The following is a 24,261-nucleotide window of genomic DNA, read 5'->3' as shown; positions in this document are numbered from 1 at the left end:
ACTAATAAGTAACCGATTGGAACAAGTAATGGTCTCCCAGGTAGATGCTATTTTCCTTGACTTCCGGAAGGCGTTCGATACAGTTCCGCACTGTCGCCTGATAAACAAAGTAAGAGCCTACGGAATGTCAGACCAGCTGTGTGGCTGGATTGAAGAGTTTTTAGCAAACCGAACACAGCATGTTGTTATCAATGGAGAGACGTCTACAGACGTTAAAGTAACCTCTGGCGTGCCACAGGGGAGTGTTATAGGACCGTTGCTTTTCACAATATATATAAACGTCCTAGTAGATAGTGTCGCAAGTTCCATGCGGCTTTTCGCGGATGATGCTGTAGTATACAGAGAAGTTGCAGCATTAGAAAATTGTAGCAAAATGCAGGAAGATCTGCAGCGGATAGGCACTTGGTGCACGGAGTGGCAACTGACCCTTAACATAGACAAATGTAATGTATTGCGAATACATAGAAAGAAGGATCCTTTATTGTATGATTATATGATAGTGAAACAAACACTGGTAGCAGTTACTTCTGTAAAATATCTGGGAGTATGCGTGCGGAACGATTTGAAGTGGAATGATCATATAAAATTAATTGTTGGTAAGGTGGGTACCAGGTTGAGATTCATTGGGAGAGTCCTTAGAAAATGTAGTCCATCAACAAAGGAGGTGGCTTACAAAACACTCGTTCGACCTATACTTGAGTATTGCTCATCAGTGTGGGATCCGTACCAGATCGGGTTGACGGAGGAGATAGAGAAGATCCAAAGAAGAGCGGCGCGTTTCGTCACAGGGTTATTTGGTAACCGTGATAGCGTTACGGAGATGTTTAGCAAACTCAAGTGGCAGACTCTGCAAGAGAGGCGCTCTGCATCGCGGTGTAGCTTGCTCGCCAGGTTTCGAGAGTGTGCGTTTCTGGATGAGGTATTGAATATATTGCTTCCCCCTACTTATACCTCCCGAGGAGATCACGAATGTAAAATTAGAGAGATTCGAGCGCGCACGGAGGCTTTCAGACAGTCGTTCTTCCCGCGAACCATACGCGACTGGAACAGAAAAGGGAGGTAATGACAGTGGCACGTAAAGTGCCCTCCGCCACACACTGTTGGGTGGCTTGCGGAGTATAAATGTAGATGTAGATGTAGATGTATAATATCATGTAAGAGGAAATGGGAGCTGTTTATTTATTTAGTCATATGGCTCACAAGCAGTATAAAAATACAGGTGTATAACATCAGTATAGGTATATAAAAAGGATACAGCAAGACAGAAACTATATCTAAAACTATCTAAATGGCAATATATAAGTTTCTAATGCACATAAGATCTGTATCATCATCTTTCATGAGGTCACTCCAGCTCCCTTGATAGGAACAAAAGGGGCATTCATCCCTAATAAGCTTGACTGACTGGTTCTGAGACCCACAGTCACAAACTCGAGACTCTGTAGTGCCCCACTTGTAAAGTGAGTCTCTGCATTGACCATGCCCAGTGTAAGTTATGTTCAATTTGACCCATAGTTTTCTGTCAAGTTCTGTGGCAGCAGTATCACAGTTATACTTTCAGAACCACTCATGCTGTTCAGGATTTTCAATAAGTTTACAGTTCTGATTCCGCAGGACTCTCACCTCGATATTACTGTCATCTAGCTGTTCTGCTTGCCACAACAGTGGGTTTCTTGAATGAAGTCTATTTCACTGTAGACTTGGTATGTCTTCCTGTATGGGTAATTCCAGGTTCTCCTGTAGCTTGTGGTATTCCCTAAGCAAGGCCTCGCTTTTATGGATTGCGGGTGGATAGATGTTGCTCAGCAGATGAAGCCAATAAATGGGAGTTGGTTGTATTGTTCATTATTAACTGCATAGTGCGGTTCAGCTAGACACTGATCAAGTTGGTGTGGCAGCTGTGTAGCCACACTGGAGCATACTACTCAGCTGCTGAGAAGACCAGTGCAACGGATGATGTGAGCAAGGTATCTGCTGAAGCTCACCATGTCATTCCACACAATTTTTAAATAATATTGTTGTGTGTTATCTTGAGAGCAGTATTTTCAAGATTTTTTTATATGAAAGAGTGTGGTCAAGGGTGACACGAAGGTACTTAGAGTATTTGTTATGGCAAGAAGTGTTTTCATGACGATTCACTCTGAGCTCCTTGTTAGCTTGTTTGTTGTTCAGGTGGTTGGGTTGTTTGGGGGAAGAGACCAAACAGCAAGGTCATCAGTCTCGTCGAATTAGGGAAGGATGGGGAAGGAAGTCGGCTGTGCCCTTTCAAAGGAACCATCACGGCATTTGCCTGGAGCGATTTTAGGGAAATCATGGAAAACCTATTCAGCATGGCCGGACGCGGGATTGAACCATCGTCCTCCCGAATGTGAGTCCAGTGTGCTAACCACTGCACCACCTCGCTTGTTGTTGTTCAGATGGAATTTACATACATCAGTTTTACTTGTACTGGGTTTAAGTCACCACTTAAAATAGGATCTCATAATGGCTGGATATTCTGTGACAACTGCCTCCGCTTGTACATGATCTTCGGTTTTACAAGCAATAGTGATATCATCCGTGTAGCAGAATTCTATTGACCTGTTATTGGGGAGATTGGAGATATATAGGTTGAATAATAGGGGACTAAGACAGAGCTCTGGTAGACCATTACTTAATTTCCTCTCCTTGCTCACATTTTCTCCCAAGTAAATGTGGAAATACCTATTGTTTATCATGGTGTTGATGGAAGTTACAGTTTTTTGGTATCAGATTGTTTTTAGTAATTTGTATACCATTCCTTCTCTCCAGACTGGGTCATATTCTGTGGTTAGGTCTACAAATGTGACAAATATCTTCATGTTTTCTTGGAAACTAGTATCTATGAAAACTGTTAGGACCAATACCTGATCGCAGCAACTTCTCTGTGGCCTGAAACTTGCTTGTTTAGCAGGGATATTTTCCAGAATGAATCCACTAATTCTATTAAAAATGAGTCTCTTGAAGAGTTTTTAAGTATAGCTAAAAAGGGTAATTGGCCTGAAACTTTGAGGTTGGTCAGCTGATTTACCTGGTTTCAAAACTGCCACTAGTTTTGTTCCCTTAGCTCATTGGGCAGTAGTCCATTATCTAGGATGTTGGAGAAGAAGCTGACCAGCCATTTTTTCCCACCATTACCCACGTTTATCAGAAATTTCAGGTGCACATTATCCAGACCAAGTACTTTAGCATGTTTAGTTTGTTTCAAGGCCTCATCCAATTTCATCAGTGTAAATGGTGAAGAGAAATTAGATTCTTTTGGGCACTGAGCTTTTACAGAGGTGAATTCTCATTTTATTTTGGAAGTATGTTGTTTGTCACAGGATGATTTAGATGTTTCTACTATATGGTTAGCGATTTGGTTACCTGAAATACCAGATTTCTGACTGGGTTTATTGGAGGCTCCACCAAGCTTACACAGAAGGCTCCATGCCTTTCAAGTTGAATGTTTTAAGTTTACATTTTCTACTGCCTCGCACCATCTTACTTTTCTAGCCGTGTCAAGACTTCGTTGGAGGTCGTCTGCAATAACATTGTCACCAGTTTTGCTATATTCTTCATAAAATTGTTCGCAATGTTCATTCCTTGCTGGTATATATTCCTTTCTGTATCCACAGGGGATAAGTTTCTTAGAAGCAGTAAGAACAGCCCTGACAAATCGAGGGTAGTTTTTGGGTGGGTTCTGGTGCAATAAAACAAATATATTTATCAATGTGGTTGGCAAAACACCGCCAATTAGCCCAGCGGAAATTCCATCTTGGTCGCGATAAAGGGACAGAGAGCCCCATATCGAGCATTACTGGCCTGTGATGGCTGTGTGGGAAATTATGTATGACTTCTCTGCACACAGGCAGTGGATGCCCTCTACAGTCCCAGTACACAAAGCAGAAATCTGGGTTGTAACCTCTTCGCCAAGCAGCCATCTGAACGTGGTCAAATCCTTGGCATCATAAAACAGGTACAGATTGTCATGTTCAGCCCAATCACTGACTGTAATACCACATTCACAGTCACGTGCATAGTCTCAAATGACCATGGTGAATATTAAATTCTAGCATAAAACAGATGATGGGCAGTAATTGGTAGAACACCCAGTGGCTACAGCACATTTGGTGGCTTACAAATATTATTTATAATGATGTCCTCCATTTTTATCGAGACATACTGGATCTCATTTTCCGTGTTTGTTGAAATAAGGTGAGCATGCTCAATATTGCTCCTTGCACAGGTGGCACCACCATACACACTGTGATATGTAGTACCCACAAGATCGTAGCCATGGATTCTACCTCTTTTACGCAGGTCTTCTGAAGCTGGAGTGTGTGTTTCTGTATTAGAACTATTTAAATATCATTATTTACAAGGAGTTTAGATAGGTACTAGCTTTTAGCTTGGCCAATGCCTTCTATGTTTAAATGGCATACTTGGATTGAAGGCCAAGTCTTTTAATCAACTGGTCCGGAGAAGACCCATTTTTTAAAGCTTTTTGATTTTGATTTGTCTGCATGTTTGTAGCCAGGAAATCCAATATTTTTGACCTTGCTGCTGATTTGTTCTAGATCATTTACTGTTACATGGGGTACACATGTTGTATTCTACTATGGGCGCAAGAAGGGAGCTGTACTTCAAGTTATGATATGAGAGCTGTATCATAATTTGAAGTACAGTCAAAGACGAATAACAAAATTATGCTACAAACAATACTGCAAATTGTTGAGGATTACAATTAGACAGGGTAAAACAAAGAGAATGAATAGCTTTCAGAGCAAAATTGAAACTGTATGGTCAACTGTGAAAGAAATATCGGGGCAGAATGTGGGTGTTCGACATATTACAACTCTCTCTCACATGAGAATAAACCAAAGTTGTGCTAAATATTTAATAATCACCTCTAGTCAAAAGTCGGAAACATATATTTTATTAGTAAGCCTACAATTAAATATGCAGAAATCTTAAAAAGCTGGTGTTACAACTCTAATACATCACATGCATTCTACAGGAAACAAGCAAATATGAAAATGAATCAGTTATTATGCCATTACAGAGTAAGGACACAGGAAACAAGCAAAGATGAAAATGAATCAGTTATTATGCCATTAAAGAGTAAGGACTCCCATGTGTTTGATGCAATCTGAAGTGGGATTATGAATAAAAGTGCACCACACATCAGTTCTGTACTCAGTCAGCTGTTCAATGTCTTTCAGGTGTGGCCAATTTCCTGATGGACTGAAACACTCGTTAGTAAAACCACTTTATAAAAGGGTGAGTGAGAATATAAACAATCAGTGGCCAGTTTCACTGATATCAGTTTTTCCAAATTTTTGAGAAAGCAATGCATAGCAGAGTGGTAACATATCTCAGTGCACATAATTTGCTGTCAGACTCACAATTTGGTTTCAGGAAAGAGGTATACACAAAAAATGCAATTTATCTTTTCGTGTGTGAGGCACTGGCATGGCTAAACAACAGGTTGAGGACAGCAAGTATTTTCTCTAATTTAACAAAAGTAATTGATTGTGTGGGTCATACAATACTTCTGCATACATTAGAATGTTATGGGAATAGGGAAAACAACTCTTCACTTTATATCTGAAAATTAGGAACCAGAAGCAGTTTCCCAGTGTCAATGTGATGGGGGTCATGTAAAGTGTGGGTTGTCATGGAATCTGTTCTGGGTCAATTGCTTTATCTTGAACTCTACCGACAAACTTTAGAGTTGGTAGTATAGACCAAACCAAGATAAAATGGGTAAACACGGGCTCTAAAATGCATACCTTCGGGGCTATGAGGACTTGTTCAGTTGAAGAGAAGTGTTTCAGAGTAGCAATGATGAGAAAGTGCTCATTGCTCTTAAGCTATACACTTTAGACTTTTTTCTTGTTTTGGTCCACACCACCACCTTTCAAAATAAAGAAAGCAAAGAGCTTTCAGTAAAGAAGATGTGTCTCACAGTAATAAAGTCAGTGAACTCCACTGACTTTATTACTGTGAGACGCATGCTGCTCATCCTGCATATCAATGACTTTCCACTAAACATGACAGATGACTCAAAAATATTTATATTTGCACATGACCCAAGTGTTATTGTCAAAGGCATGGAATGTAATATAAATGATATAACTAATAGGGCAGCCAGTAACATCAGCATGTGGCTTTCAGACAACAGATTAACTCTTAACAGCAACAAAACCAATGCATTCAGTTTCTAACACAGAACTCTTTAGCCAATTTTTATTGTCGCAAACTGGCCAAATGATCAATGAGGTCAAACATTTTAAATTATTGGCTCTGAGGGTATATGGAAGACTATCTTGGAAGTATCACGTTCAGGAGGTGCAGAAACTGAATGCTTCTATCTTCACTTTAAGAATGATCTCCACTGTCACTGGCATTGAAATGCAAATACTTGTTTACTTTGCTTACTTTCCTTCTCTTATCTTGTATTTTTGTGTATTTTGGAGCAACTCTTTGCACTCACCAAGAGTATTCCAGTTAAAAAATAAAAAAGGGGGGTGGGGGCAGTTACATTGATCTGCAGTGTCAGTTCGTGAACTTCATGTAGGCTATTGTTTAGGTGTCTTGGAGTTCTAACTCTGTCATCCATGTACATATCCATCGTGGGATTTTGCTAACTCATTCAGAAGAAACAGTAACATTCATTCAGTGACACTAGATGTAAAATGATGTGCACTAGGATAACACTTCCTTAAGCACTATGCAGAAAGGTACACACTATTCAGCAGGTTTCATTTTCAGTATGCTTCCAGCAGAACTGGGGAAAAAAAAACTAAGTGATAAACCCCAAGTATTAAAATTCACATTGAAAGGTTTGATTGTGGCATGCTGTTTCTATTCTGTACAGAAATTCATAGCAGTAGTTTAGATTTTTTGTGTGTGATGTGTTATGCATTTGCATACTCTCTTGTAAGTTTTTATGTTGTTTAATATTTTGTTTACAAATTTTCTAATTATCATTCTTTAAACTGTGTACTGATTTATTTCGCAACCAAGCAGCTGAATCTTGCATAGTGCCATGGACTCTGATAAATAAATACAATTAAAAACTGTCTTACTAAGAAATAAAAGAAATACTGGTGGTGCTCAAAGTACTATGCAGATAGCTTTAAGAAGTTATTACCTTTGCAACTAATGTAATATCATCCTCTATCCCCCCTGCCCCATTTCAACTTTGTAATCTAAATAGTGATTATTGTGCACTACAATTCTTATGCTACCCAGATCAGGTAAATACTAAATCAATTTAGATCAGTGTGTCTTAAAATGTCTCTCACGCTGCCAAGGTTTATTCTATACATTCATTTTCTGTGCTGTTCCACTGAACATCTTTTTGTTCATTACACTATGTAACAGCTTTGAAATTTAAAAGTAATTAACTTTATATACAAGAAATATCAAACGTATTATCTGTCTTTTACCTGAATAACATTATTATCTGCGATGCATTCTGCCAAAGCTATGACACCCTCACATGAGAGGTGTGTTGACTGCATACCCAAACGTAACAAACTACGGTTCTGCTGAAGTGGCTCCTTTATAATATGCAGGCATTCACTGCTCAGTGTGTTATGGCCTACATTCAGTGTTTCCAGTGTTTTACTGTGAGACTGTAAAAAAAGAACAATGTATGTAAATTCACAACAAAGCAATTCACAACATGCTTCAAAGTGATAAGAGAAATTTTGTGATAGCCATAATCTGAAGGCTGTAATTTTGTGATAGCCATAATCCTGAATGCTGTTGATTAGTTATCATAGTGGGAAGACTAAGCTAAATACATTAAAAGGCATTCTTATTTCATCCAGTATCTTACTGTTGATACTAAAACAACGGTATACTTAATATATAGTATTTTCAGAGATGAAGAGTTTTTAAAATATATAATAACAGCGCTTTTAACAATTAAGCACATATTACTGTGAGAAGGGTAAATTTGCAGAACAGAACATGGAAACTTATCACGTTAGCAGCCATCAGGTAGGCCCTCCTGTTATGGGTTACTACTTCCTCCACTCCTTCTGGTAGTACTACTGTAAAAGGGAAGCATTAGTGTTGAGAGTTAACTGCAGCAAGTTGCAGTTTTGAACTGTGCTTTGTGTGCAGCTAAAAGATAGTCAAATAGACACCAGGAAATGTTTCTTCATTATATGTGCAGTGTTTTTCACTTCAAAAATACATTTTTTGTCATTAAACAAACAAATATAATTTATCATTACGTGAGAAATGGACAAGCTACAAGTGCTGCACTGACCGCAACATTTGTTCGATATAATTAACCACTCAAAGGGCAAGAACCAAGTCACCCACATGTATAGGATCTGTGCACAGTAACAAACAATAAAAGAATAATATGGCACATATCAGTGCTGTGGACATAATGACAACTGACAAGCAGCACCAAATGACAATGAGGCGAAGAGTGTAGGGAATCTTTGAATAACATGATGAACAGCTCTAGCAAAAAGATGTGACTAAGGGTAGTGTCAAATCATGCATTAACGTATGACAGCACTGCACACACACGCACCACACACATTTGGGGAGGAAGTGGTGCTCCACACTTAACTAAACATGCAAGTGGGCTTTCAATTGACTTTGTACACTTTCCTGGTGTAAAAAGTCTTGAAAGTCTCCTTGGCTTTGCTGTGGGATCCTAACATCAACATGAATCAATATTTTGGTGATCTAACTGTCCACCATCTTCAGGAGAACACTGCTGGTCCTGAGTTCCACTGAAAACTGATGCCGCGGCTGCAAATCATCATCCTACAAAAACCTCCATGCTGCACACAGTGCATGCTCAACCCATCACAGACATTATTGATGATAAATTGCTGGGAACAGTACCTATTGTAAAATATACTCTCACATATGTCTTGCAAAATGACCCAAGACTGGGCTGGTGGCATCACCCTTAGTAGAGTACTCAGTCAGGCTGGCCGCACCAGAGAACGTTCTTTTTTGATGTGGGATAGCACAGGATTCCATGTCCTGCCAAGTGGAAAACTGCTGTCTCTATTAATAAAACTGTCTGCCAACCTAATTTCAATTGCTTATCTATAAACACTGTTCCAAAGACTGGAAGTGTTGCCAACCATTACAGTCTCATCAAATTTCATTCCATGTCTCTCGTTTAGGCAATGAGCTGCTACTGCCGATTTTTTGAGCTGTTGTAGCCTCATGTGATGGCGATGTTCCACGCACCTGTCCTAAACTGTGCAAACTGAACAGCCGATGTAAGCCTTCGCACACTGACAAGGAATTTTATATATGCCAGGATTTTTAAGCCCCAAATCATCCGTCACAGATCCCAGTAGTTCCCTAATCATCATAGATGGGCAGAACACACTCTTCATGTCAAAATTCCTTAAAATTATTCCAGTCTTAAATGATATGCCCCCAGCATAAGGAATAAAGGCCACAGACCTATGTTCCTTTTCATGCACCTCTAAGTATGGTCCAAACTCCACAGCCAGACAAATCTGCTTCCCAGAGTATCTATATTCCTTAGAAAGAGCCAGTGCAAGTTCTTGGGTTAAACTGTTTGCGTCGGAAAAGGCCTATGCTCTGTGTACCAGAGTCCAAAGCATGCCTGGCATGGTGGATGACAATTCTTAGCATGCAGATACTGTTCAGTGTGTGTTGGCTTTCGGTGAATACTATGTCCCAGAGTACCATCTTGTTTTTGTAAACCATGATATCCAAAAACAGAAGCCTCCCATCACTTTCAACCTCCATGGTAAATTTAATTCAGGGATGAAGACAGTTGAAATGATCCAAAAATCTGTTGACAGCATTACATCCATGATGCCAGATGAAACAGGTATCATGTATGTATATTTTGAAGCATGCTGGTTACAAATCTGAAGTCTTCAGTGTCGTATCCTGACTATGGGAGTTGAACTGTAGCCACTCTGTCATTCTGTTCTGCAATTCTGCCATTAGATGAAAAATACATGGATGTTGACACATGACAATAAAGCTTCTCCAAACAATTTCAAGGGCTTTCAACTGTCATGGAGGTGGGAAAGAGCAGCACCATAGTGGATGGGTGACTTGTGACAATGCATAAACAATGAGAGTGGTGCCTTACATATATGGGAGTGCAACAAACATATCAGACAAGCAGTGTGCAGGGGGCTGTAACAATAGTGGTTGTTATGCGATCTTATGTTTTCCCAGTGTCTTTCTAAATTGTAGATTTCTCTGGTGTCCAGCCAGGTCACATTGTAACTACTACACAATACTTCAGCAAACAGATCTGTTGTCATCTTCAGGTGGTCCCGGACCACTTGAAGATGGTAAGTCTGTTGGAGTAATTACAGTATGACCTAGCCCGGCACCTAAGAATTCTACAAAATAGTGGCTGTGTTTACAATAAGTATTGGCATGGATATTTTGGAAGCTGTTGGTGAGACTGAACAGCTGCAACCAGTAGTAGTCAATCACCTGAAGATAATGTTTATGTCTGCAATCTATTCAGAAGTGGCCAAACCCCTGTAAAGATCAAAGGGAGAAGTATAGTATCTGGAAGGGATTTAAATGAAATCATTAAATGTATAGGCCGGACAAGTCTTGCTTCAATCTGTCCAACAGCAATTGCTGCCTATGTCTCAAAAACTATGATGGTGATCATAATATAGCAGCATGCATAGCTGCGCAGCACAGTAAACAGAAGCTAAGTTTGATGATCTGGAAAGCCACTGGATACAACATATGATCTCAACTCCTATATGTTGATGGCGGCTTAATAGCCCAATGTACTGCTCCCTTATCAGACAATCGCCATGCCAAACTGGTCGTGAACCTGACTTCTCTCCCAATTACCTACATCTCAGTATTTGAAAAGGTCTATTACTGCAGAAATCTTTCTTTCTCATCGTTTACCAATCTAGTCTAGAACACAGTTAAGAAAAAAAGTGTTATGATTCATTATAAGAACACATAGCAACAAGAAGCAATTGGTTATAGTAATGGAGAAATTAAGCAGCAACATGTGTTCCTTACTACAGTACATGGTAGGCCACTAAAACTACAACAACATGAAAGCAGCATGAAACAAATCTCAAAAGACAAGATGTGCACTACTTACTTCAACATGCAAACGATTAGCATTTTAACACAACTACACCAAGTAGGTAGGAATAACGCCATATACATTTTGCATATAAGTCAGCATCTATCAGCACATGTCGGAATTCGACAGTGACAGAAGATCTATTGAGACTGCAGTTTTCTGTTCTGTCATATTATTGCTTGCATTGGTCGAGAGCACACAACTGTCATATGAATATGAAATTAACAGGTTCAGGAGGGCCATACTCAACACCATACAGGATCTCAATGGCCCCACATCTACATCAAAACTCTGCAAGCCACTTGACAGTATGTGGCAGAAGGTACTTCTGGTACCATTACCTGATCCCCATTCCCTGTTCCATTCACATATGAAGAATGATTGCCGGTAAGCCTCCGTATTAGCTCTAATTTATCAAATTTTCTCATTGTGGTGATTTTGCAAGACATATGTGAGGATATTTTACAGCAGATACTGTTCCCAGCAACTAGCCATTAATAATGTAGTTGTACAGTAATGGAATTTTTTCCTATGTATGCATAATAGATTATATTTATCTATGTTCAAGATCAGCTGCCAGTCCCTGTTCATTCATCACTCCTCTGTAGGTCCTTTTGCAAATTGTTACTGTCTTCTGGTGCTGCTGCCTTGTTATAGACAACTGCATCATCTGCAAACAGTCTTGAAGAGCTTCCGACGCATGGTACTAGGTCATTTATAAACCGTGTAAACAGTAATGGTCCTATCACACTTCCTTGGGGTAACCCAGAAATTACCTTTACATTTGTCAATTTTGTTCTGTTAAGAGCGACGTGTTAAGTTCTATATGCCAGGAAGTCTTGAATTCAGTGGCAAATTTGGTTTGATACTTGGCAAGCTTATATTTTTGATGTTGAAGAACATGGCACCAACATGAGTGCCAATGTCTAAGCACTGTGGATATCATGGAGGAACAGAGTGAGCTGAATTTTACAAGATCTCTGTTTGTGGAATCCATTTTGATTTTTATAGACAAGATTCTTGTTCTCCAAAAACATCATAATACATGAGCATAAAATATGTTCCATAATTCTACAACAGACTGACATCATTGATATAGGCCTATAATTATAGACATCTGTCCTAAAACCCTTCTTGTAAGTGCGAATGACCTGCACTTTTTTCTGTTGCTAGGAAGCCTTCCTTGCTCCAGCAACCTACAATGGTAATGTTAGAAGGGGAGCAAATACTTTCACATAATCTCTGTAGAATCTCACTGGTATCTCATCTGGTCCTGATGCCTTCCCACTACAAAGTGATTCCATTATCAGTTATCTCAATATCTGCCATTTTGATGTTCTTACAATTGTTGAAAGAGGGACCATATTGGCAGATATACTGTATGCTCAGTCATGCAGAATTGTACAGCCATGCCATATACCTAGAAGTAGGAAGTAGGCTTGTTTGCTGCATGGCACACAGTGCAACAATGGAGCACCACTGACTTTCAGCCACTATTATCACTTCACTTGTCATGGCAACAGAGAGAGACATGCTGACAGTGGTGCGACCGAAGACAACACTGTACACAGGACTGGCACTTTGTTGTCTTTTCAGGTGAGTCCCCGTTGTAACATACAGCCTTGCAACAAATATATATGTATGTCTCTGACCTCTGAGGAGAATGGTTGAAGATCGTATTTGTCACCACAATACAGGCCCAGGCCTTGGTGTGATGGTATGGGAGTATTACTTGATACACAACACAATCATCTCTAGTTTGTTTAGCGGGTTATCTGGACAGCAGATGATACATTTCTGACATGCTAGGGCTAGTGGCTATGCCCTACATTCCAAGTCTCCGTGATGTTATGAAGTTTTTAAACCTGGTCAGAAAACTGGTACCAAATGTAGACATGAAGTGGCTCAAAAAGAATCATTGCACCAGCTTAAGCACAGATCACCATCCACTAATGACACTGATGTTTTTGAAGCTTGCTTTACTGCTGATACTTCATTATCACCACCTGGAGAGCCACCACTAAAGCTTCAATGGACCAGCAAAAAGGATTCAGTGAGATACATAAACCACAAAGTTATGAAAGCCCAAGGCACCAATATTAAGGTAACTGCCACAGATGCTGTTGTGAGCCAAGTAGATATTGCTTAAATACAAATGGAAGAGTGCCAAAAATGTAAAGATATGGGCATCTTAATTGAACAACTTTAGATTAAGCTTCAAACTTCAAGCAACTGGACTAGTGAAGTTCAAATTTAAGTCCTGAGTGCAAACAGCTGGACTATTGAAAAAAAAGGCTAAAGAACTCAATGTTTCAACTAAAATGGTGAAGAAGAGCTCAATGATGACGCAAAAGCTCAATGATAAAGTAAAATAAAATTTCCTCACTTTTTTTGAAGGCGATGAGTTTTCTTGCTTATGCCCAGGGTGACAAGATTCACTAGCTGAAATGCCTGCTCCTTTGTAACCTGAAAGAATGTTCATTCAGTAGGTATATGCACAAGTCATCAAAATGTCAAATTAATGCTGGCTTCAGCAAACTTCCCCCGAAGATGACTACAAGCATTTGATGAAAAAAACTGTATGCAGTTTGGAATCAAAATATTGTATGCTGCAATGTTGAGGGGAATGTAAAGGAAAAATACAACTAGAGGCCTTCCTTGAAGATGACCCTGAAGAGACAATGGAATACAAGTAATGGGCCCATACTGACGGACACATATTAGAGAGACATGTTAGAGAATTGTTGAAGATTTCATGGAGGCACTGATTTTGAAAATTACTGGTTTAAGAAGCCGTCACTTGTGTCAAAACACCAAAATTTATACCTTAAGCAGCTAAAAAGAAATCTTGCAGAAAATGAATTAATTATATTCATGGATTTTGCTGTTTCATTTGTTGTTCAAGATGCTGTGCAAGAATTTCATTGGGAGAATAGTCTGGCTCCATTACATCCATTTGTTGTCTATTCTGGTGGCAACAAATGTCCGAGTATTACCATTTGTATGATCAGTGAATGTCTCTGTCATGATACCATTGGTGTCCACACCTTTCAAATAAAGTTAATAGCATATTTAAAGACAATGATTGAAAACATTAAGAACATTTATCATCTTAGTGATGGTTCAGCTGCTCAGTATAAGAATTTCAAAAATTTCATCAATTTATGTTTGCATGAAAAGGATTCTGGCATCAATGCTGAATGGAATTTTTTTGGAACAAGCTATGGTAAATCACCTTGTGATGGTACAGGGGGAACAGCAAAAACACTAGCAGCCCTTGCTAGTCTGCAAAGACCCTTAGATGACCAAATACTGATTCCATATAATTTGTTCAAATTCTGTAATGATAGTATTCCAGACATAGTTCTTTTATGCACCAAGAGAAGAAATTGAAGAAATTCAGCCTGACCAAGAAACAAGGTTTGCCATGGGACATACAATGTCTGGAACAAGAGAAAATCATCAGTTTAAACCAATTAATTGTAATCAGCTCAAAGTAAGCAGAGTTTCCAATGATGCTACAGCATTCACAGATGCTGCCTTCAAAGCAGATGAAGAAATTCCAGTAATCTCAATTGCAAGTTTATAACCAGGACAGTATTTGCATGTATGTATGACAGTTTTTGGCAGGTTGGAAAAGTGTGTGAATTTACACATGAACTACAAGGTTTCCTCCATCTTTTTTAAGCACCCACACAGTTCTGGTCTCCCTTCAACTGACCAACTCCTAAAGACACCTGCTGGACTCCTAACCAACATATTTTCATGACTTCAGAAGCACCACCACCACCACCACCACCACCATCAGAAAGACAATACAGTTATCCACAATCTGCCTTAACAAAATTGTTGAACTGTTTAACCAAAAATGGAACTGACTCTTTAGTATTTTTGTTTTGCAAATTTGCTGTGTTGTGTATTATGCTTGCTTTTATGGCCTGTGTTAAATTAATGTTTGAACAAATTTAATTATGGGAGTTAATGAGCAAAATATTTCACTTTTCAATCTTCTCGAAGTGCTAAAATAATAACTTTTGAAATGTATTTTTACTCATCAAAATGGAAGACCTAGAAATTAAACAATATAGCTTTTAAAGCTTTAAGCACACTCTTTTCAGCTGTGGCAAGAAAAAAAGGGTGGAACAATACACAGGTGAGATATTGCCCCCTAAAGATACCCTAAAATTTGCACACAGAAAATTTTGGCCAACTTTGCAGATGCATATTTTTTCATCTAGGGATCCAATGTTAATTAAATTTGTCCATATATAGACATCATAGGTAGGAATAACCCTCTAATGCCTTGTAGTTACTGGTTCAATTTTTTAGCCACTTTAGAGGCTTGTATCTACATTTACATGTGGCTTAACATCTTAATTTTTTCCAGATGTGATTCAGTATAAAAAGTTTCCTCTGTATATCAAACAAATGACCAAATGTCTGATAGAACTTTAAAAAAGCATAGCAAATGTGGCACATTTGCACCTTCATATGTGACGCAAAGATGAGTAGCCTCTCTTTAAAAGCTCCTAAAAATTCAACCACTGAAGATATTGGACTGAAAATTGGTATATAACCATCAAAGACCATATAGAACCATCAAACCAAATTTCATTAGATTTGGAGATGGTTGAGTGGGGACCCCTGGTCCCCTTGACTTGGGGTTGGGTTGTTTGGGAGGGGAGACCAGACAGCGAGGTCATTGCTCTCATCGAATTAGGGAAGGAAGTCGGACGTGCCCTTTCAAAGGAACCATCCTGGCATTTGACTGGAGCGATTTAGGGAAATCGTAAAACCTTAATCAGAATGGCCAGAAGCGGGGTTGAACCATCGTCCTCCTGAATGAGAGTCCAGTGTGCTAGCCACTGCGTCACCTCACTCAGTTGACATGGAATGACCCTTTTGTAAGTTGAGGAAATCTACTATCACGTGACACCGAAGTACAAAGACCTTCCTGATTTTAGACTCCAGTCGTAGAAGGTAGCCTGTTGTGATTTGGACCTTCAAAGTTTGCACTGAAATGGTGGAAGCAAACTTCTTGCTTCCAGACACCAACAAAGTCAGTGATCGATGGTCGATCACTCTTCTGGGAGTTTGCATATGGTCGCCATTAAAATGATTGGTCTATAGTTGTCTATATTGTGAGGTCTGTACAAGGTTTTGATATTGGTAGAATGATAATCCTTGTCCATTGGGTCGAAAAAACTCCCTCTTGCCAAATCTTGTTATTAAACATCATCACGAGACTTTGTTTGCTATAGTCACTAAGGTGATGAAACACCTGGTTGTGTGTGTATGGTATGTGAGCCTGGAGTGTTATCTTTTCATTGTACTAGTGCACCCTTTGAATTCCTAACATGTATAAGGAGCATTATATGTCTCTACCTATCAGATGTTAAAAGAGAGCATGCTACATTGTGATGAAATTCAATGTAGAGTAAAATCTGGGTGAAAATTTTTTGAAGTTGACATTTTGGCAGAATTGCCAGTAATTTGGCTATGTCAAAGTGCTTCTCAGTCTAAAATCCATGTATTTCAGCTGGAGCATACTTCACAGTTTTTCCCACACCTGGGCATGTGTTGCATGTGCAGTCACTGAAACAATGTATAGTTTGCAACAATCTCACTTCCATTATTTTATTAAATAACGTGCTTCTGCTCTTAGCCATTAATATAAAATTAGATTATTAGTGAAGGGTTTCTCCTTAGTCACTGTCATGCTTTTTGTCCATTTGTGATCGCCTCACCCATTTCTTGATACCAGCATGGTATAAAGATGTGTCAAGATGGTCCAGAATAATAGGTTTTGCATTATATGTTGCTAAGGTAATCACAGTCTTTGCTTCTTGTACTATCTTGTCAATGTTCCTTTCCTTGGGCTATCGTGACATAGGCTTCAAACATCTAGGTATCCCAACTGGCTCTCTGTAGGGACGACCTTGGAATGACCAGAATAATAGGTTATCTATTGCATTACATGCAGTATAGGTAATCACATTTATTGCTTCTTGCACTATCTTGTCAATGTTCTATGTGCAGAATAGTAAGTTATCGCAATACTTACTGCATAGATAATTACATTCATAGGTTCTTGTACTACCTTGTCTGTGTTCTTTTCTTGGGAAATCCTCATATAGGCTTCAGGGCACTAGGTAACATAACTGGCTTTCTATAGGGACCACTTTGGAATGTGGCATTGATAAAATGACGGGGCACTGATAGCTGTTGCAAAAATCACTGTGGACACACCATTCTTTCATAGAGAGGACAGCAGAGTGATAAATCAATTGGAGAATAGGTGCCTAGACTGGCGGTAAAATGCATGTGGGTACCTGCATTAATTAGACAAAGATTACAGTCCATGAGGAGCCATTCGATTAATTGACCTATGTTATTTGTATTCTGACTGCTAAACAGATAATTGTGGGCACCAAAATCATCCAGCTGGATAATAGGGAGGGTAACTATTGTAATAGCTCTTTCACCTCTTCATAAGATACACCCCTACTTGGCAGAATATATAAGTTGCAAATCGTTACCACAGTAGGCAGTTGGATTCTAATCACTACAGTCTCGAGTGTGGTGTTAAGAAGTACCTGTTCACTAAACGTGGATGATAGACCAATGTGCAAATGCCACCTGAAGCCCTTATTGTGAAACTTTGATTGTGCTCAGATAACTGAACTTGTTAAGACGACTGCTTGCAACAGACGGGAAATCCAGGTTTGAGTCTCGGCCCAGCACAAATTTTCATGTATCTTCATACCTAATTTACCTAATATCAGAAAGATTCCGCAACTGTGAATACATTTTATATGTTACTAAAAACATGGTAGTTTCTGGTTAGAGAGTGGTAAACTACCAATAACTGTGATTCCTACAGTGCTACACATACAGTGGAGAAGAGGGGCACTAACAGCTATTGTTCACCCAGGTGACAGTAATAGCTGCAACAATTCCATTGTGTCATTGTTAAAAGAGGGGGTGTCAAGACGGCAAAAGTGTATGACTGGTATAATATCCATATTTACATGTAGTTCTTCTATAGGAAAGATTTAAGGCCGAGCAGTACCAACAAAGACGTTTTTTATTTACATTTTCTTTTCTTTTCTTTTCCTTCTCTTTCTCTTTCTTACTTTCTTTACAAGATTTTAATTCATATGATGATATGTGGGGATTGTACATCTGGTTTAATAATGAAATTCAGAAAATACTGAAGCAAACGCTGTTGCACTCTTGGTTCAAAAGAGGACACACAAATGATGACAGGCAAAGATTAGTAGAGATTAGTGCGTCTGTGCGTCTATGCGCAAGCATACAACGCTACCACTGTTACACCTTGGCTAAAGATCTGGTGGAGAAGCTGAAAAAATTCTGGCCTTATGTAAAATCGCTAAATGGGCCTAAGGCTTCCATTCAGTCACTTGTTGACCAGCCTGGTTTGGCAGTAGAAGACAGCAAAAGGAAGGCTGAAGTTTTACATTCCTCGTCTAAGAAATCATTCATGCAGGACTACCGTACAAATGTATGATTGTTCGACCATCATACAGAGACCTACATGGATGGATGGAGAAAAATGTAAGGCAATGTGGATGAGTAGGAAAAAAACCTGTAATGTTATGATACAGCATTACCAGTATCACACCTGACACAGTCACGTCATTTAAATACTTGGGCATAATGTTGCGAAGCGATATGAAATGGAACAATCACGCGAGAACTGTGGTAGGGAAGGCGAATGGTCAACTTGAGTTTCTTGGGAGCATTTTTGTAAAGGAGACCACATATAGGTTGCTAGTGTGACCTGTTTTTGAGTACTGCTCATTTCTTTGGGATCCATAACAGGTTGGATTGAAAGAAGACATCCAAGCAATTCAGAGGTGAACTGCTAGATTTGTAGGTTCGATCAGCATGCAAGTGTTACGGATATGCTTTGGGAGCTCAAGTGGGAATCCCTGGAGGGAAGAAGACATTCAATTCAAAGAACACTACTGAGAAAGTTTAGAGAACCAGAAATTGAAGCTGACTGCAGAATGATCCTACTGCTGCCAACATATAATTTGCATAGGGGCCACAAAGATAAGATACCAGAAATTAGGGCTCATATGTAGTTGTAAAAGACAGTTGTTTTTCCCTCACTCTATCTGTGAGAGGAACAGGAAAGAAAACGACTAGCTGTGGTACAGGTACTCTCTGCCATGCACCATACAGTCGCTTGTGGGGAATGTATGTGGATGCAGATGGGGAGTAGGGTGGTGATCAGACCATTCTATGGTCTTCTTTAACCTTTCTCCCAGTGATTGTTATGTATAGGTGGGTCAGATAAAATACAGGATGAGGATGTCCCAGGGAGATGACCTTCTCTCTGGTGATGCCAAAGGAGGATGGAGAGCCTCTGGCTGCATCAGTTGAGGGGTATGCATTGACAATGCATGGGTGGGGTTGAAGGTAGGTGATAACTTTTCCTTCAGAAGGTTTACAACTTTCTTCAGAGGAGGCGCTAGTTGTAACTTTTGCAAAATTTGTCATCATATCTACTCAATGAAGCTGTTCATATTTTTTTCATGCTTCAATGTATGACTTGTGATCGAGGTCTTAAGTTCCTCAGTTTTCTTTTACTTTCTAAAAATTGGGCAAAGTTATGACCAGGAATGGTGGTGGATCAAGCAGTTTGTGCAGAGAGGAGATGATTCACAAGGATGACCACTGTGAGGAGTTCTACGACAATTTGCAGAGATAGGTTTTAAAGTACAGCAGGATGATATGTGATCAATACAGAAACACTAGAAGAACCTCATGAGTGGTGGGAAGTATTGTTTAACATCACATCTATATACAATTAGCTTTACTTTTACTGGTAAGATGTGTCCTTCAAATGCTAATATGACTGCACCTTTGTCAAATGGTTTTCCTTGGGCACTCTCTATACACATCATACAAAATAGATGCTGTAATGTTCCACATTTTCTCTGAGTTCTTCATTAGATTAACACATTAGACCTCTGTGAAAGATAATGCTCTGAGACTTATTAAGGCTTTTGTGTGGGGTAATAGTGACAAGGATATCTCCTAGCTTGGTACAGGTTTGGAGCACTTGAGGTTCCTTCAGTCACTGCTTTAATTAATACAAATAAGAAAAAGAAGAAGAAGAAGAAGAAAAGACACTGTTCACTGCCCAATAAAAGGAGTACAAAAATTTGAATCCCCTACACTAGCTATTAATTTTGTGGTTTTCAGTATTACTTATATTCTCTGTACCTTGTATAATGGCAATTTATTTCTACCATTTTATCTATGCATTATACCACAAATTTAAAAGTTGTAGATTTAATTGTTATCTAAAAAATGTACACGATACATTCTTATCATCTCTCACACCACTTTATTTATTATACAACTTGACAAGATACACAGAATAGCGTGATTAAAACACAGTTTTAATTTATTTGTCCTCCAAATTTCCTACAATTCAAGTTATGGGTTAATTCACTACTGCATGTGAGTAAACTGAGTAAATGTGTGTGCTTCACATTCCCTAAATTTCAGGCTAGTGCATACTAGGAAGAGTGAGTGAGTGAGCATATGTGGTGTGTGTGTGTGTGTGTGTGTGTGTGTGTGTGTGTGAAGATCACATTCATCTTACAACACAAGAGGATCTTTATTCTGAGACTAAAAAGAAAAAACCATGCAATTAAATTCTGGAATATTCAGAGTCATTTTACACATTACTCTTTCATTTTTTCCCCCAATTTCTTCAAAAAGAAGAGAGTTCAAACTCCAAATAAATGAGATTTTGTGCTATGTATTCTTGCCTCGGGGATCATCCCAAACCCTTCGCCTTGTGGTGAATTGACATTAGATATGTATTTTAGTCTTTAAAATACGAGTAAAATGTAAAATGAAATTCTCATTTCAAAAGTTTGAAACACTGACTCATCAAGTTACGAAAATTCTATGCAGGTCAACATTCATGAAGTTTGGGGTATTAAATGAAATATAAAAAATAAATAAATAAATAAAAAAAAAGACACAAGATGGTCGGAACTCACTGGGAAGTGACAAGTAACAGATGTTTCCACAGATCATGCAACTTCTGTAGTTTACAATGAAGTGGTTAGCGAGCTGACTGTATTAACATTCCAGAAGTGTCAAAACTGGATTGGTGTCTAGCAAAGGAACAAACAAAGTTTAGCACACTGTCAGCGACAACTTCATATGAGTTTGAGGCTAATTCAAGTAAGGATTCAGGAAAGAGACAGCACAGGCTTTGCAGAAAACAACATCCTGGCGTTGAACTGAAATGTATTTAACAAAACTACGGAAAATCTAAATCAGGATATCAAGACAGATATTTGAATCCTGCTCCTCCCAAACACGAATACAACGTCTCAATCACTGCATCACCTCCTTTGGTGATAGATGGTTGATTTGAGTGCTAGTGCATTGACTGGAATTCATTAACATTCTCCTTGAACCACTGCTATGCACAATTTTGTCATTGAATTATGGATGAATCACCAATTGCAATTCACTTTCTATTCACGTGTGGTACGAGAAGAATGATAGTTTAAATGCCACTGTGTGCATGGTAATTAATCTTGTCTTCACGGTCCCTTAGGGAGCAAAACATAAGGGGTTCTTTTATATTCCTAGATTCCTTGCTTAATACTTGTACTTGAAACTTTGTAAGTAGGTTTTCGTAGGATGGTTGCCCTCTATCTTAAGAAATATGCGATTTTAGGTTTTTCAACATCTTTATGATGCTCTTCCATGGAATAAAGAAAACTATGATTATTCTTACAGCTCTTCTTTGCATACATTCAGTATCCTCCATTAGTCCCATTTGGCACAGACTTGAATAATAGTCTAAGGTGAGTCACATGGGCATGTGGTAAGAAATCTCCTTAGTAGAGTTATTGCATTTCCCCAGTATTCTGCCAAAGAATCAAAGACCACCACATGCTTTACCTATGAATAAGTCTATGTGATCATTCAATTTCATATCTCCACTAACTGCTACACCGTGGTATTTTTGTGAGTCAGCCGATTCCAATTGTAACTCAATGATGCTGCAGTCAAAGTATATAACATTTTGCATTTTGTGAGGGGCACAATTTTATAACATTTTGCATTTTGTGAAGCGCACAATTTTATGTTTCTGAACATTTACAACAAGTTGCCATTCTTTGCATCAGTATGAAATCTTATGAGGATATGACTGAATATTTGAGGCCTTTTTTTTTGCGATAGTACTTTACTGACAACTGCATCAACTGAAAAAAGTCTGAGGTTATTATTGACACTGTCTGCCACATCATTAATATGCAACACTGAGTAGAAGGATTCCAACACAATTCCCTGGGGTACACTTGAAGTTGCTTCTACACATATCAAGGACTCTCCATCAGAGATAATATTCTGCGTCACTGCTACTGAAAACCTCAATCTAGTCACAAATTTTGTACAATACCCTATATGATTGGACTTCCTTTAATAAATGTTGGTGTAGCACTGAATCAAATGCTTTCCAGAAACAAACAACTACTGCATTCATCTGACTGCACCAACCCATCATTTTCAGAATGTCATAGGAGAAAAGCTCAAGGTAGGTCTTGCACAGTCGATGTTCCTGGAGAGTACAGAGGATACCATTCTAGTTGAGATACCTCATTATATTTAAGCTCAGAATATTTTCTAAGATTCTACAACAGATGTCTATGGTACTGGAGGATAGTTTTGAGGGTAATTTCTTCTACGTTCCTAGTGTCTGTGTGGCGTGAACTCAAGAAAATCCTTCAGAGATCTGTTCAGGGAACTAAGGATACTATTTCCCAATATATTTATTCCTTAATGAAATCTGTCATAAAATATTCCTTTTTATCAAACCAACAGCTCAATTAATGGAATCAATACTAAAAATAAGAATAATATTCATAAAGATTTGAAATCACTTATTTTATTCCACACACTTATCATTTATTCAGGAATAGGCATTTTCAATAACTTGCCAGCAGCCATAAAAAGTTTGGTTACGAATAAAGTTCAGTTTCAGAGGAGCCTAAAAGATTTTTGGGCACCAAATCCTTCTACCCTACTGATGAAGTTCATAGAAGAATCAGTTGATGTAAACATTATTATTGACATCAAATGTCATGACTGTTCATAAAATCTGACATCTTTACATCTTTGGTGCAATAACTTGATCAATCTAAATACGTGTTGCAAACTGAATTTTTTTTGTTCGATGATGTGTGTCTGCAATAGTTTAAGAATCATCACATGCACCTCTGTGTATTATACAATTACAAGTTCTGTGACTAGTTACCACTTAACTGAAAACATATTTAAGATTTATTGATTTAGCGCACATTCAAGAGTACCATTTAACTTAGGAACTGAGGAAGGATATTGGTATCTCTCTTTTCTTGTAAATAGGTATTATTATCTGTTCTTGTTTTATGACATGTTTTACATTCTTGAGGATCTCCTCACTGTGGATACACGGAACAAAAAGTTCATCTAATCTAATTTAAGTCATGAGCATCTAGACATGAACTCCAGTGCTATGGACAGTGTTGGGTCATGTTAGATAACTCTTACAACTCTTATGGTGAATCTTCTTGTGAGTGGGACAAATTACTACTGCTACAAATTACTACTACCACAGGATTCAATTCTGGGAGCACTCTTGTTCTTGCTATATATAAATGATTTTCATATTCCATTGATAAAGCAGAAAGGGTCTCTTTGGTGATGATACACATATAGTAAATGAGCTCAACAGAGTTGCAACAGAAGAAGGAATAAATGAAGATTAATTGGTCCTCGATAAATGGCCTATCCATTAATGTTGAAAGTGATACGAAATGGATCAAGCACGTGAGGTTGCTAGTAGGGAAGGGGAATGGTCAACTTCATTATTTTGGGAGAATTTTAGAAAAGTGTCAGTCATTTATGAAGTCAAGCACATACAGAACACTAACGCAACCCACTTTGGAACACTGCTCAAGTGTTTCAAAACCGCACCACATCAGACTACAGGAAGCCATTGAAGCAATTCAGACACATGCTGCTAGATTTGTTACTGCAATCAAAACACGGGTATTACAGAAATGTTCCATGATCTGAAATGAGAGTCCATGGAGGGA

General features: G+C 38.6%; 1 protein-coding gene across 1 annotated transcript in view; it reads right to left on the bottom strand.

Annotated features, from left to right (window-relative positions):
- LOC126249478 (protein phosphatase 1 regulatory subunit 37) overlaps positions 1-24,261 on the bottom strand; it is a 268,363-nt gene that overhangs the window by 25,091 nt on the left and 219,011 nt on the right. The window contains exon 8 of the mRNA XM_049951131.1: positions 7,455-7,643. Coding sequence (XP_049807088.1) covers positions 7,455-7,643 — 189 coding nt within the window. The remainder of the gene's footprint in view (positions 1-7,454; positions 7,644-24,261) is intronic.

The sequence above is a fragment of the Schistocerca nitens genome, chromosome 3 (assembly GCF_023898315.1).
Source record: "Schistocerca nitens isolate TAMUIC-IGC-003100 chromosome 3, iqSchNite1.1, whole genome shotgun sequence".
NCBI lineage: Eukaryota > Metazoa > Arthropoda > Insecta > Orthoptera > Acrididae > Schistocerca > Schistocerca nitens.
The sequence above is the reverse complement of the archived record's forward strand: the minus strand, read 5'-3'. Positions and strand labels throughout refer to the sequence as shown.